Here is a 16,083-nt window from a genome sequence, read left to right as displayed (position 1 = left end):
AGAACAAAAAAGTGGTATTGTGTCATCTCTCTTTCTAATTCTATAGTAATAAAAATGTCATTTAATATATTGAAGAAGTATTGCTTACAACACACACACACACACACACACAATACATCTATTTATAGATTCAGCAAGTGAGCAATAGTTACAGGAGAATGAATACTGTGTGAGATAAAAGCAGACCGAACTACACACACACACACAAACACACACAAAACACAACACAACACTACAAAACATACAATTTTGTGTAAAAAAGCAATAAAGCTGAAAGGTTAATGTCGCTCTGCGATCTCTCCTAATGTGATTCCGTCAGTGTGTGTAAGACCCAAATTCAATTAGCATTGTGAGTGTGTGTGTGTTTTCTGTAAATGGCCCTCCTCTCCAATTTGGCAGTGGACTCGTCACGTATGACAGCAAATCCATAGAGACGAGTGGCGGCCTTTTCCTAACGATCAGTCTGTGTCTCGTCCTGCAGCGCTTAACTGGACATTGACCTTACAGCATACACTCACGCTCACATACACACACACACACACACACCCACACACACTAACAGACAGAGTGATCCAAACACAGGAAAAATGGGACAGAGAGAAACTAAAAGTCGCCAGTCTACATAAAATCAAATCTGGAAAAGAAAATGGAATAAAAGAGCAGCATGAGAACATGGAACAAAAAATGATAAAAAATTAATTAGAACAAAACATCTGGAACGTTTATCACTTAACCTGGAATTTAATCAAGGATTAAAGAACAAGAAAGAAAGACAGAAAAACAAACAAAAGAAAAGAAAAATACAAAAATAAATAATAAGAAAGAGAACTAAAAAATGATGAGACAGAAATGATGAAAGTGAAGAAGAAAAAGAAAGGAAAATAAGAAACAAATTAATAAAGGAAATATAGATAAAGAAATAGATGTAGTAGTAGTAGCAGTAGTAATAATAATAGTGCAAGTAATAGTAGTAGTAGTAATAATAATAATAGTGGAAGTAATATTGGTACTACTGATAATAGTGGTAGTAATAGTAGTAGTAATAATAATAATAGTGGTAGTAATATTACTACTACTAAAAATAGTGGTAGTAATAGTAGTAGTAATAATAATAGTGGTAGTAATAGTAGTAGTAATAATAATAGTGGTAGTAATAGTAGTAGTAATAATAATAATAGTGGTAGTAATAGTAGTAATAATAATAATAATAGTGGTAGTAATATTAGTACTACTAAAAATAGTGGTAGTAATAGTAGTAGTAATAATAATAGTGGTAGTAATAGTAGTAGTAATAATAATAGTGGTAGTAATAGTAGTAGTAATAATAATAATAGTGGTAGTAATAGTAGTAATAATAATAATAATAGTGGAAGTAATATTGGTACTACTGATAATAGTGGTAGTAATAGTAGTAGTAATAATAATAATAGTGGTAGTAATATTACTACTACTAAAAATAGTGGTAGTAATAGTAGTAATAATAATAATAATAGTGGTAGTAATATTAGTACTACTAAAAATAGTGGTAGTAATAGTAGTAGTAATAATAATAGTGGTAGTAATAGTAGTAGTAATAATAATAGTGGTAGTAATAGTAGTAGTAATAATAATAGTGGTAGTAATAGTAGTAATAATAATAAATAGTGGTAGTGATATTAGTAGTAATAATAGTGGTAGTAATAGTAGCAATAATAATAATAATAGTGGTAGTAGTAGTAGTAATAATAATAATAGTGGTAGTAATAGTAGTAGTAATAATAATAATAGTGGTAGTAATAGTAGTAGTAATAATAAATAGGGGTAGTGATATTAGTAATAATAATAAATAGTGGTAGTAATAGTAGTAATAATAATAATAGTGGTAGTAATAGTAGCAATAATAATAAATAGTGGTAGTAATAGTAGCAATAATAATAATAGTGGTAGTAATAGTAGTAATAATAATAGTGGTAGTAATAGTAGTAATAATAATAATAGTGGTAGTAATAGTAGTAATAATAATAAATAGTGGTAGTAATAGTAGCAATAATAATAATAGTGGTAGTAGTAGTAATAATAATAAATAGTGGTAGTGATATTAGTAATAATAATAATAGTGGTAGTAATATTAGTAATAATAATAATAGTGGTAGTAATAGTAGTAATAATAATAATAGTGGTAGTAATAGTAGTAATAATAATAATAGTGGTAGTGATATTAGTAATAATAATAATAGTGGTAGTAATAGTAGTAATAATAATAATAGTGGTAGTAATATTAGTAATAATAATAATAGTGGTAGTAATAGTAGTAATAATAATAATAGTGGTAGTAATAGTAGTAATAATAATAAATAGTGGTAGTAATAGTAGTAGTAATAATAATAGTGGTAGCAGTAGTAGTAATAGTAATAAAAAGTGGTAGTGATATTAGTAATAATAAATAGTGGTAGTAATAGTAGTAGTAATAATAATAATAGTGAAAACGCCTTTGATCTTTGTTTTGTTTTAAGTTTTTTGCCATCATTTATTAGCGTGTTATTAATGATCCATCATGAGTTCAAACGCCTGGCCGTAAACAGGCACTTCATCAGCTCACACTGAAACACTCCCATGGTTTAACGAGCTTCAACGACTTCCAGCTAAACACACAGCGAGAGGTGATGACATCACACCCCACTGACTCGTAACCAATCGCACGACAAGCTCCTAACAGCTAAACCAACAATGACACGTCATTCCGCGATCTTATAATGCATGTAAAAATACACTTTACATCTTTTACAATCTTTGAAAGCAGGCGTCCGTCCTGTCCTATCAGAGCACATGAAAAAAAAGAAGCAAGGAGTCACAGACGAGTGTAATGGCATGAGACAGCGTAATTATCTTCAACTGTTTCCTCTGACAGAATCACACACAGAAAACCTTCAAACAGCATTTAAAAAAACACCCCGATGACATCATCTGAACAATCGCTCATGCTTCAGAGTGAAAAAGCATACAGAACACTGAAATTAGCGTCCTGGCTAAAACCTGTATCACTATAATGTAATGCTAAAATTCAGCAATCGAGTGCTAATGTCAGCTAAAATCCAGACACAAAAAGACAAAAAAAAGAAGAAAAGAAATAAAAATAACAGAATTTATAATAAATATCAAGCAATAAGAAATAACAAAAGTAATGAAGAAAAAGTTAAGAAGAAAAAGAGTGAAAAATAATACAAAAAATAAATAAAGGAAATATAAATAGGAGCAGTAATAGTAGAATAGGAGCAGTAATAGTAGAATAGTAGTAAAAAAGTAGAAGGAGTAATAATCATCATAATAGTAGGAGTAATAATAGTAATAGTAGTAGAAGTAGTTGTGTTATAGTTGTAGTAATAAGACTAATAGTAATAATAGTAATAGTAGTAGTGGTAGAAGTAGTAGTATTAATAGTAACAGCAGCAGTAATAATAATAATAATAATAGTAACAGTAGTAGTAGTAGTAGTAGTAGTTGGCACAATACTAATAGTCTCCTCTGACAGAATTAAATACAAAAAACAGAAAAGAACGAGAAAAAAAAATGAGAATCTATTTTGAGGGAAAAATTGGCCAACCATCTGATCAAGTGCTACCAATAGCTTGAGATTTTGATTTTAATATTCCTGTTTTTTTAAATTAACATCAGAGAAGAAAGGCTTTAAGGCACAACTCACAAATTTAGAACAGGAGTGTAACAAAATACAGAACTTAAAAACTAGCAAAAAAAATCTGTGAATCCATGAAACAATGAATCCATCACAGCCAGCTAAGAATGAAAGCACTTTTGACGAAAAATACATCAAATTCAACAAGTGAGGAATAAAACACCTCGTGCTGTTATGGAAAAACAATCAACAACAGGGTGGTGTGATGCAGCTCTGCTCAAAGCACTGTTCCTGTTACCACCCCAAAGTTGATTATTTTCCTATAACAGCATGTCACACAGTGGTTTATTCCTCTTCTACCACAGCGCATTGGAAACCATTACAGTTTTTTAGTGATTAACAAAACATCATAGTTTTATCTGTTTAGTGTTACATAAAATGTTGCATAACATTCACAAACAAGTTCCTGTTCTCACTTACGTTATAGCAGCTATAAACAGTCATTCTCTCAGTGGACTCTCCTTTTTTTTCCACTTTTGAAATAAATAAGAAAAAAAAAACCAGATTGTCACGTTACTGAGAAACTGCAAAGGCTGTTACAAAGCGCTGACACTGGAGACTCCTTCCATAAATGCTCAATAAACATCTCCTTACAAAAACATCACCAAAACAATGATTATACTTTTTTAAAAATCTGTTCAGTGTGCTTAGATTACGTGGTAGGTCCATGTAATTGAGTTGTTACCATAGAAACAATGAAGTATTTTTGTGGAATTGGGCGGGGCATAGGATGAGTAGCATAAGTGTGTATATTTTTGGATGAATGCCAGAACGGACAAACCTGAAATGTTTCTTGAAGTAAACTGAAAGGCCTCTGCTTTGGAAATTCACACACAAAAAAAAAAAACGAAAGGAGGTCAGAGAGAGAGAAAGGGAGAGAGAGAACTAGGGAAAAGTGACAGAGGAGAAAAAAATGATGCCTTAAAAGTACGACAGCGAGAAAAGTCAGGGAACAGCGTCACTTGACAGACGCTTCAATTCTGGAACGATGTTCCTGTCAACCTCGGCATCGATTCGCCCTCGTGGACAACAGGAAGACGAGTGCTGGATGAATGAGTGCAGACAGAGAAAGAGAGAGAGAGAGAAAGAGATGGCAAGAGAGATGGAGAGGGTGCTCTGCCCTTGACGGTCACAGTGGCCATCAAGGTTAACGCAGTCGAAACAACTTATCACAAAAACTATCGCTTCTTGTGTCCCTCTCTCCCCCCAACCTCCCTCACTGCATCCCTCGTTCATCGTGCTTTCTCTAATGGACTGCTCACAATGAACGTGTGGCAGACTCTTCGTCTTCCTCCTCCTCTTCCATCATCGAGACGACGACTTCAAGGTCAAGAGAATTGGGAATTAAACGCGTCCTTTTGGGGAGACAAAGAGACAAATGGAGGAGAGGACGGAGAGAAAAAAAATGAGTGTGTCGCTGAGAGAGAGAGAGAGAGAGAGAGAGAGAGAGAAAAAATGCAGTATACAAAGAGAAGCAAAGCGAAGCCTGAGAATGAGCAATGAAAATGTCCATATGCTGTTTAACTGAAACATTATCACACAATTATTCACTAGATCAGTTTATTTATTTATTTTATTTACACATACTTCTTTCATGTAATATTCCTTTTATTCATCTCGTTCACTCTGTAGTTGTTTTGGGAATAGTGTGTAAAAGCTAGTTCTAGGAAAAGAGCATAAGAAAGTATGAACTTAAATCATTCAATTTAAAGAAAGAAGGAAAGAAAGAAAGTAGTAGTGTAGTTATAATGAGTGTGTGTAGGATTGTAATGAGTGTGTAGTTATAATGAGTGTGTGTTAGGATTATAATGAGTGTGTGTTTATAATGAGTGTGTGTTAGGATTATAATGAGTGTGTGTTTATAATGAGTGTGTGTTAGGATTGTAATGAGTGCGTAGTTATAATGAGTGTGTGTTAGGATTGTACTGAGTGTGTAGTTATAATGAGTGTGTGTTAGGATTGTACTGAGTGTGTAGTTATAATGAGTGTATGTTAGGATTGTAATGAGTGTGTGACTGCAATGAGTGTGTGTTAGGATTGTAATGAGTGTGTGGTTATAATGAGTGTGTGTTAGGATTGTAATGAGTGTGTGATTATAATGAGTGTGTGTTAGGATTGTAATGAGTGTGTGATTATAATGAGTGTGTGTAGGATTGTAATGAGTGTGTAGTTATAATGAGTGTGTGTTAGGATTGTAATGAGTGTGTAGTTATAATGAGTGTGTGTAGGATTGTAATGAGTGTGTGACTGCAATGAGTGTGTGTTAGGATTGTAATGAGTGTGTGGTTATAATGAGTGTGTGTTAGGATTGTAATGAGTGTGTGATTATAATGAGTGTGTGTTAGGATTGTAATGAGTGTGTGATTATAATGAGTGTGTGTAGGATTGTAATGAGTGTGTAGTTATAATGAGTGTGTGTTAGGATTGTAATGAGTGTGTAGTTATAATGAGTGTGTGTAGGATTGTAATGAGTGTGTAGTTATTATGAGTGTGTGTAGAATTGTAATGAGTGTGTAGTTATAATGGGTGCGTGTATGATTGTAATGAGTTTGTGTTAGGATTGTAATGAGTGCGTAGTTATAATGAGTGTGTGTAGGATTGTAATGAGTGTGTGTAGGATTGTAATGAGTGTGTAGTTATAATGAGTGTGTGTAGGATTGCAATGAGTGTGTAGTTGTAATGAGTGTGTGTAGGATTGTAATGAGTGTGTAGTTATAATGAGTGTGTGTTAGGATTGTAATGAGTGTGTAGTTATAATGAGTGTGTGTAGGATTGTAATGAGTGTGTAGTTATAATGAGTGTGTGTAGGATTGTAATGAGTGTGTAGTTGTAATGATGGTGTGTAGGATTGTAATGAGTGTGTAGTTGTAATGAGTGTGTGTAGGATTGTAATGAGTGTGTAGTTATAATGAATGTGTTAGGATTGTAATGAGTGTGTAGTTATAATGAGTGTGTGTAGGATTGTAATGAGTGTGTAGTTATAATGAGTGTGTGTAGGATTGTAATGAGTGTGTAGTTATAATGAGTGTGTGTAGGATTGTAATGAGTGTGTAGTTATAATGAGTGCGTGTAGGATTGTAATGAGTGTGTAGTTATAATGAGTGTGTGTTAGGATTGTAATGAGTGTGTAGTTATAATGAGTGTGTAGTTGTAATGATGGTGTGTAGGATTGTAATGAGTGTGTAGTTGTAATGAGTGTGTGTTAGGATTGTAATGAGTGTGTAGTTATAATGAGTGTGTGTTAGGATTGTAATGAGTGTGTAGTTATAATGAGTGTGTGTAGGATTGTAATGAGTGTGTAGTTATAATGAGTGTGTAGTTGTAATGATGGTGTGTAGGATTGTAATGAGTGTGTAGTTATAATGAGTGTGTGTTAGGATTGTAATGAGTGTGTAGTTATAATGAGTGTGTGTAGGATTGTAATGAGTGTGTAGTTATAATGAGTGTGTGTAGGATTGTAATGAGTGTGTAGTTGTAATGATGGTGTGTAGGATTGTAATGAGTATGTATTTATAATGAGTGTGTGTAGGATTGTAATGAGTGTGTAGTTGTAATGAGTGTGTGTAGGATTGTAATGAGTGTGTAGTTATAATGAGTGTGTGTAGGATTGTAATGAGTGTGTAGTTGTAATGATGGTGTGTAGGATTGTAATGAGTGTGTAGTTGTAATAAGGGTGTTAGGATTGTAATGAGTGTGTAGTTATAATGAGTGTGTGTTAGGATTGTAATGAGTGTGTTGTTATAATGAGTGTGTGTAGGATTGTAATGAGTGTGTAGTTATAATGAGTGTGTGTTAGGATTGTAATTAGTGTGTAGTTATAATGAGTGTGTGTAGGATTGTAATGAGTGTGTAGTTATAATGAGTGTGTGTAGGATTGTAATGAGTGTGTAGTTATAATGAGTGTGTGTAGGATTGTAATGAGTGTGTAGTTGTAATGATGGTGTGTAGGATTGTAATGAGTGTGTAGTTATAATGAGTGTGTGTTAGGATTGTAATGAGTGTATAGTTATAATGAGTGTGTGTTAGGATTGTAATGAGTGTGTAGTTATAATGAGTGTGTGTAGGATTGTAATGAGTGTGTAGTTGTAATGATGGTGTGTAGGATTGTAATGAGTGTGTAGTTATAATGAGGGTGTTAGGATTGTAATAAGTGTGTAGTTATAATGAGTGTGTGTAGGATTGCAATGAGTGTGTAGTTGTAATAAGGGTGTTAGGATTGTAATGAGTGTGTAGTTATAATGAGTGTGTTAGGATTGTAATGAGTGTGTAGTTATAATGAGTGTGTGTTAGGATTGTAATGAGTGTGTAGTTATAATGAGTGTGTTAGGATTGTAATGAGTGTGTAGTTATTATGAGTGTGTGTAGGATTGTAATGAGTGTGTAGTTATAATGAGTGTGTGTTAGGATTGTAATGAGTGTGTGGTTATAATGAGTGTGTGTAGAATTGTAATGAGTGTGTAGTTATAATGAGTGTGTGTAGGATTGTAATAAGTGTGTAGTTATAATGAGTGTGTGTAGGATTTTAATGAGTGTGTTGTTATAATGAGTGTGTTAGGAATGTAATGAGTGTGTGATTAGAGTGAGTGTGTGTTAGGATAGTAATGAGTGTGTAGTTATAATGAGTGTGTGTTAGGATTGTAATGAGTGTGTAGTTATAATGAGTGTGTTAGGATTGTAATGAGTGTGTGATTAGAGTGAGTGTGTGTTAGGATTGTAGTGAGTGTGTAGTTATAATGAGTGTGTGTTAGGATTGTAATGAGTGTGTTGTTATAATGAGTGTGTGTTAGGATTGTAATGAGTGTGTCGTTATAATGAGTGTGTGTTAGGATTGTAATGAGTGTGTGATTAGAGTGAGCGTGTGTAGGATTGTAATGAGTGTGTTGTTATAATGAGTGTGTGTTAGGATTGTACTGAGTGTGTAGTTATAATGAGTGTGTGTAGGATTGTAATGAGTGTGTAGTTATAATGAGTGTGTTAGGATTGTAATGAGTGTGTGATTAGAGTGAGCGTGTGTAGGATTGTAATGAGTGTGTTGTTATAATGAGTGTGTGTTAGGATTGTAATGAGTGTGTTGTTATAATGAGTGTGTGTTAGGATTGTAATGAGTGTGTAGTTATAATGAGTGTGTGTTAGGATTGTAATGAGTGTGTGATTAGAGTGAGTGTGTGTAGGATTGTACTGAGTGTGTAGTTATAATGAGTGTGTGTTAGGATTGTAATGAGTGTGTAGTTATAATGAGTGTGTGTTAGGATTGTAATGAGTGTGTGATTAGAGTGAGCGTGTGTAGGATTGTACTGAGTGTGTAGTTATAATGAGTGTGTGTTAGGATTGTAATGAGTGTGTAGTTCCATTTAGTTTAACTGAAGCTGCTGATTGGTCAGCTGCTGTAAAACCCATTATGACATCATCAGCTAGCTTCCTCAGTGAACTTCAGAGAGAAAATTTCACCCTTTAATCTGAAAGAGTTTTTAAAAAATAAAGCAAAACTACACTTATTTCACTTTGAAATAAAGCTATGGACAGATGAAGGCAGGAAGAAATAAATAAATGAAAGAATGAGAGAGGAAGATAAAAGGAAGACTCCTGGTTGAGTGCCAAAGTAATACATGACCACATCACACAGCAGCCTTAATTACTCACACACACACACACACACACACACACACACACACACACACACAAAACCACTGCAACCACTTCAACTGAATTAACTCACTGAGATCAGGATTATCAGATAAGAGAGACAGAGAACAGGAAAAGATGAAACAAGCAGAGATCACCATGTCTGTCTCTCTCTCTGTCTCTCTCTCTCTCTCTCTCTCTGTCTCTCTCTCTCTCTGTTTGTCTCTGATCTTTTCCCGTATCAGAGAGAGAACAGTAAAAGATAATTGGATTTGTGTGGTGTGTATCTGTGTCTCCATCATGACCAACCGTCTCTCACAGTTATCTCAACCACAAGAACTCAATCTCATACTGCAAGTGTGTGTGTGTGTGTGTCTGCTAACATACAATAACTTCAGCTAGCTGATAAACTAAATAAACTTCAGTGGAGTGAACTAAACCTAGTATGAAACCTGCACTAAGGAAAGAAAGAAAGAAAGATAGAAATGATTGATGGATGGATGGATGGAAATAAGGAAGGAAGGAAGGACACACTATACTTGAGAAAAGAATTGAGTGATAACTGCTGAAATGAAAACACTTTCTGGTTGCACACTCAGATTTTTGCAGTGTAAAGATGTGTTTGTACGTGTGTGTGTGTGTGTGTGTGTGTGTGTGTGTGTGTGTGTGTGTGTGTGCGTGCTATCAGACACCCCCCGGGGCGAGTTTCATCGGCTGTTAGTTTTATTGTAGCAGAGCAAAATGAAGGCAGAGGAAAATCAATAGAGCAATATGAGCTGAACACTTATCTCTGAAACACTGGTGTTCAGGGTCAGAGAGAGTCACATCTCTCTGAATGAAGGAGGAGTGAGAGAGGAAGAGTGACGAGCTGATCGGATCGGATCTGATCACAGAGAGAGGACAGGAAAGGATCGGAGAAGGAAAACCAAATTTGTGAGCGCATAGTGACCCGTGTGCAGCGAGTGACCTCAGTGCCATCTTTACTGACGAGTTACAGAGCTGAGCTCACTGAGTCAGGAAGGAAGGAAAGAAGGAAAGAAGGAAGTGTGCTATGAAGCATGCCCAGTTCCTCTGAGTGTGAGGCAGAGAAACAGAGAAACCTGTAGTTATTTTACAACAAACTCATGTTAATATTACGAGTGTATTACTGTGTGAAATAAAAAAGACTTATTCAGAGAGCACTAGTTAAGGTAGAAGTAGAAGTAGAAGTAGAAGTGGCTCTCCGGTGTCACCACCAGTGATTTTTGTGTTTGGACTCATGAAACAATATTTCATCTTTTCTTTCAGACACACTATGTCTTCATTACGTCCCGTGGACAATTTTCCCCTGAAGTCAGCAATATTCCAGATTTTTACTGAGACGCGAGCGAAACACTCTCAATGAGACCACAGGGGCCAATTACAGAGAGAGAGAGAGAGACAGGAGAGAGAGAGAGGGAAAGAGGGGGAGAGAGGAAGAGAGGAAGGAAGAGAGTGAGAGAGACGAGAGAAACAAGAGAGAGGAGAGAGAGGAGAGCGAGAGAGAGGGAAAGAGGGAGAGAGAGAGACAGAGAGGAAGAGAGGAAGAGAGGAAAAGCGAGAGAGCGAGAGAGAGAGAGAGAGAGAGAGAGAGAGAGAGAGAGAGAGAGAGAGAGAGAAATGGTTGTCCCAGGAGTACGGATACACAGACCCTACAGTGCTACAGTGAATTCAGTATTATACAGTATTAATGAGATTCCCTGCAGAGGATGAAGATGAGGAAGAGGAGGAGGATAAGTAGTATAGTATAAATCAGGGTTGTAGTAGTACGCTGGTTGTCGTCATGGTGACCAAGAAAGCTTAGCTATCGAAGCTAGCATAATAAACATATGTCTGTTACCAAACTTTACATACTGATGGTGGTATTTACACATGTAGACAGATAGACAGTCACACACACACACACACACACACACACACACAGAATCACACAAGAGTGTCACAACACTTGTACTTCTATAACTGCCTTTAATGAGACAACAACAAACCCAGACCTGCTGTCAGTCAAACTAGAGCTGTGTATGTATATGTGTGTGTGTGTGTGTGTGTGTGTGTGTTTGTGTACCTTTAATCTGCCCAGTGTTTATTTCATTAGGAACCCGCAAAGCGTGAGCTCAGTGCCACACACTCACACACACTCCTTCAGTCTTTTTTTTTTTCTTTCTTGTCACGATCATCATGCGAGACCCTGCCTTGAAAGTTACTGGAAGCGTAACATTTTACTACTACAGAGAACCAGAGGGTTTAAAACACACACACGCACACGCACACACACAGGTTCTACTTTTAGTACCACAGAGAGAGGGGTGGAGAAGTGTTTTGTACTCCCAAAACAGAATGTATGTGTGTGTAAGTGTGTGTGTGTGTGTGTGTGTGTGAGAGAGAGAGAGAGAGAGAGAGACAGACAGACAGACTGACAGAGAAAGAGACAGACGGAGAGAGAAAAACAAAGAGACAGGGGGAGAGAGACAGACAGTGCATTAAAATGAATGTGTGTGTGTGTGTGTGTGTGTAGTATAAAATCTTTTTTGCACCAAAGATGTAAGTGATTCTGTAATATTCAGCCTGTAGCCCCGCCCACTCGTTTCCTATTGGCTCATACACAGGTAATAATGTTTATGTAAAGGTTTAAAGAGGACAATAAACACACATCACGATATCACATTCAGAGACATGAGTGTGTGGAGCTTTACACTCTGCCGAGGTCCAAACTGCAGACAGAGAATGCATTGCCAAGATACACACAGTCCAAGGAGGCAGAAAATGTGTGTGTGTGTGTCTGTGTGTGTGTGTGTGTGTGTGTACCTCAAAATCGGCATGTTTGTGTATGTCCTCAGCTCTCTGTCTACTCAGAATGAACTCGGCTTCGTTTGCAACACGGACGAGGTGATCCTTCATCGTGTGACTCAGCAACCTACAGAGAGAGAGAGAGAGAGAGAGAGAGAGAGAGAGAGAGAGAGAGAGAGAGAGAGGAAGCTTTTCTGAATTGGTGATAATGAGTGTGAAATCAGGTTTATACACAGTAATGTGTCTGTATGTATGAGTGTGTGTGCGTGTGTGTGTGTGTGTGTGTGTGTGTATATCAGCGTGTGTTAAAGAGGCAGAAAATGACATTTGCCACACTGATTACACACACACACACTAATGCTAACTAATGTGTTAATGATACGCATCTGTAAATATTCAGAGAGGAAGAGAACCGTGACCTCTGACCTTTGGCCCCTGACCGTAAACCTGACCCTGCTCATGTTGCTACATGTGAAACAGCAGTTTTGCATACACACACACACACACACACTTTCTCTTTTATTTATCCCAGGCAGAGAGAAAAAAGACTCAAAGAAAAAGACAGACTGAGGGACAGAGTGGAAGAGAAAGAAAGAAAGAGAGAGAGAAGTAACTTACTAGTAATTAAGGTATTAAGGTGTGTGTTTTGCAACACCTCCGTAGTGGACTGATTGTATGGCGTTTATGTGGCCTTGTGGTTCACGGTTTGAAATTGTATTCACCGGGTGTTTTCAGTCTTGCGGCGGTGCTTTAAAGTGGGCGGGGTGACGGAGCTGCGCGCAGCGGGTCACGGGGCTATGGCCCGAGCAAAGTGGAAGAATAACAGAGAGTGGACGCATGGAGGGAGTGTGAGGAGGAATGAAAGGCAGAAACTCGATACTGGAGTGTCGAGAGCGGACAGCGGGGGAGCAGAGGCGCAGACGCCATCAATAACAGTGCTCACGCTGCGGCTCACTCACTTTATGACCTTACACACACACACACATACACACACACACATTTTTAACCTATATGTTCCTAGGCCCAAAATGACCCATTTGCGTAATCACTCTTACAGTACTCTGTTTCTCAATGGCTGTGTTCCAAATGCCACCTCATCAAAGCACAGACTCCAAGATGTTAATCCTTTAAGTCCTGTAAGTTGCGAGGTGGGATCGGACTAAATGGATCAGACTTGTTTGTCCAGCACGTCCCACAGATGCTTGATCAGATTGAGATGTGGGGAATTTGGAGGCCAAGTCAACACCCTGAAACCTCTGTCATCTTCCTCAAACCATTCCTGAACAATTTTTACAGTGTGGCAGGGCACATTATCCTGCTGAAAGAGGCCACTGCTATTAGGGAATACTGTTGCCATGAAGGAGTGTACTTGGTCTGCAGCAATGTTTAGGTAGGTGGTATGTGTCAAAGTAACATTCACATGAATGCCAGGACCCAAGGTTTCCCAGCTGAACATTGCCCAGAGCATCACACTGCCTCCGCCAGCTTGCCTTCTTCCCTTAGTGCTTCCCGGTGCCATCTCTTCCCCAGGTAAGCGACACACACACCCGACCTTCCACATGATGTAAAAGAAACATGATTCATCAGACCAGGCCACATTCTTCCATTGCTCCATGGGCCAGTTCTGATGCTCACATGCTCACTGTAGGCAGTTTCGGGGGTGTACAGGGGTCACCATGGGCACTCTGACCGGTCTGTGGCTATGCAGCCCCATACACATCAAGCTGCACTGTGTGTTCTGACACCTTTCTATAAGAGCCAGCATTAAATTTTTCAGCAATTTGTGCTACAGTAGCTCTGCTGTGGGACTGGACCAGACGGGCTAGCCTTCACTCCCCATGCACATCAGTGAGCCTTGTGTACCCATGACCCTGTCGCTGGTTCACTGGTTGTCCTTCCTTGGACCACATTTGGTAGGTACTAACCACTGCATCCCGGGAACATCCCACAAGACCTGCCGTTTTGGTGATGCTCTGACCAAGTCATCTAGACCTCCCTATTTGGCCCTTGTCAAAGTCGCTCAGATCCTCATGTGTGCACATTTTTCCTGCTTCCAACACATCGACTTCGAGAACTGACTGTTCACTTGCTGCCTAATAAATCCCACCCCTTGACAGGTGCCATTGTAACGAAATAGTCAATGTTATTCACTTCACCTGTCAGTGGTTTTAATGTTATGGCTGATCAGTGCAAACTGTAGTGTTCTAAAATTCTCATGTTACAGAGACTTTTAACAGAGAACTCCGGTTTCTGTGTGCTGCAGGAAGTCACCGTGGCCACAGACTCATCTCTGAGGACTGTACAATTTACATAAGTTCCTTTATTATTAGCCCTAGATTACATGGAGTAGACACATTCCCTGTCCCTGTTTTGCTATAGAAACGGTAACATATTACGAATAACCCTGTGGTTTGTATTATAGTCAAACAAACTGTCCAAGATGCTGTTATAGACAATTAATCAACACCTTCTGGCCAATCAGAATCAAGAATTCATCCACATCTATTTATAACTCACTGGAAGCTTTGATAAAATCTTTAAATAAAAAAGACAAACTAGCAAACAGCGAACATGCAAAGAGATTTATTTCCCGAAAGAAAGTTTGAGAGGGTTGACAACTCCCTGTCCATAACTACGCCCACAACTCCGCCCACAAAAACATCATAGGCATTCACTGCTACTGTGGCTCTGTTTCCGTCAAGGTCATTTATCTTAAACATAAACATAAACATTACAGCTGTACTGATATCAAGTCTAAAAAAATCAAACATGGGGTCAAAAACTACTCAACTCTGAGATTCACTTCAGATCTTTCCTGCTGGAACTCTCGCCCTATGTCTTTTCTTCTCTTCCCCTCGTCTCTCAGCGAGAGCGGGATAGTGTTACCAACCCCTACACTGCAAATCAAGCCTTTCGCACGACACAAACATCTGGATTAGCGCTACACACACTGACAGACATTCAATACTCAGACGTAATGAGCGTCTGATAAATGTCCGATTGAATATTACAGTCTTCAGTATCTGCTTACAGCTTCCTGTTTTTATAAGAACGGTTTAAAACATTGCAATAGCATTTTAACGCACTATAAAGCATAACGCTATCTTTATAAATATTTCTGATTTAATTATGACAGTTTACCAGCTTTACTTTCAACTCAGAGACAGTCTGACGTTCATTAGCATTTACACCGCTTCATTAGTCCTCAAAAAAAGGCATTCATTAGCATGAATTAGCATCGCTGGCACTGAAATCACAGGCCTCGCTTGAAGTCTCACAGGGAGATCTAAGAGCCCTGAAACTGAAGATGACTCCTTTCATCCCAGTGAGATTCCGGATAACTCTCAGCAGCGCAGACACACACTTCCTCTCCAAAAAAAAAAGTGTCAAATTTCTATTCGTCCCAGCGCCTCATGCTCCAAAAAGCCCAAGCTCATAGGTAACAGACACACTGACACGACCTCGGAGGTGGTGACCTCAGGGTCATCGTGACCTCGGGGTCACCTTTTCCAAGCTCTTTCAGTGAGGCATCGATTCAATTTCGATCCAAGTGTGTGAGAGTCGAGCGTCGTGAGCAAGAACAGCAGCAGATAATGAAAAGGTGACGAACGCAGTCAAGGGGCAGATAAGAACACGAGGTAATGTCGTTAAGGACTTGAAGATTTCATTATATTATTATCTGTCTTCAGTGATAAGGACAATATCTGACTTCTTATTCCTTGTTTAAATCTAACCTGTACAGACTAACCAGGTTAAGTTTAAAACAAGGTTCATTAAATTACCTTCTTGTATCTACAAAAAATTTACAGGCGAGGATCAGACAGTTCAAAGTGGGGACAGGTATGGACTGAATTAGAAAACATGAGGATGAAATGTTTTATAACCAGCTGAAATATGAATTAATCAGGATTAGACGAGTTCGTGTACTTGGATTAAACAGTTAAACAGTTACCTGTCCTCACTTTACAGGTTAACATCAGACGGTT

At 37.8% G+C, this 16,083-nt stretch overlaps 1 protein-coding gene across 2 annotated transcripts in view; it reads right to left on the bottom strand.

The window, feature by feature from the left end:
* The window catches only part of lrba (LPS responsive beige-like anchor protein), a 202,997-nt gene that overhangs the window by 105,829 nt on the left and 81,085 nt on the right, over positions 1–16,083 (bottom strand). For both annotated transcript variants that reach the window (XM_053231068.1, XM_053231069.1), the window contains one exon: positions 12,116–12,224. In XM_053231068.1, the coding sequence (XP_053087043.1) occupies positions 12,116–12,224 (109 nt within the window). The remainder of the gene's footprint in view (positions 1–12,115; positions 12,225–16,083) is intronic.

This window comes from Pangasianodon hypophthalmus, chromosome 28, assembly GCF_027358585.1.
Source record: "Pangasianodon hypophthalmus isolate fPanHyp1 chromosome 28, fPanHyp1.pri, whole genome shotgun sequence".
Lineage (NCBI taxonomy): Eukaryota > Metazoa > Chordata > Actinopteri > Siluriformes > Pangasiidae > Pangasianodon > Pangasianodon hypophthalmus.
The sequence above is the reverse complement of the archived record's forward strand: the minus strand, read 5'-3'. Positions and strand labels throughout refer to the sequence as shown.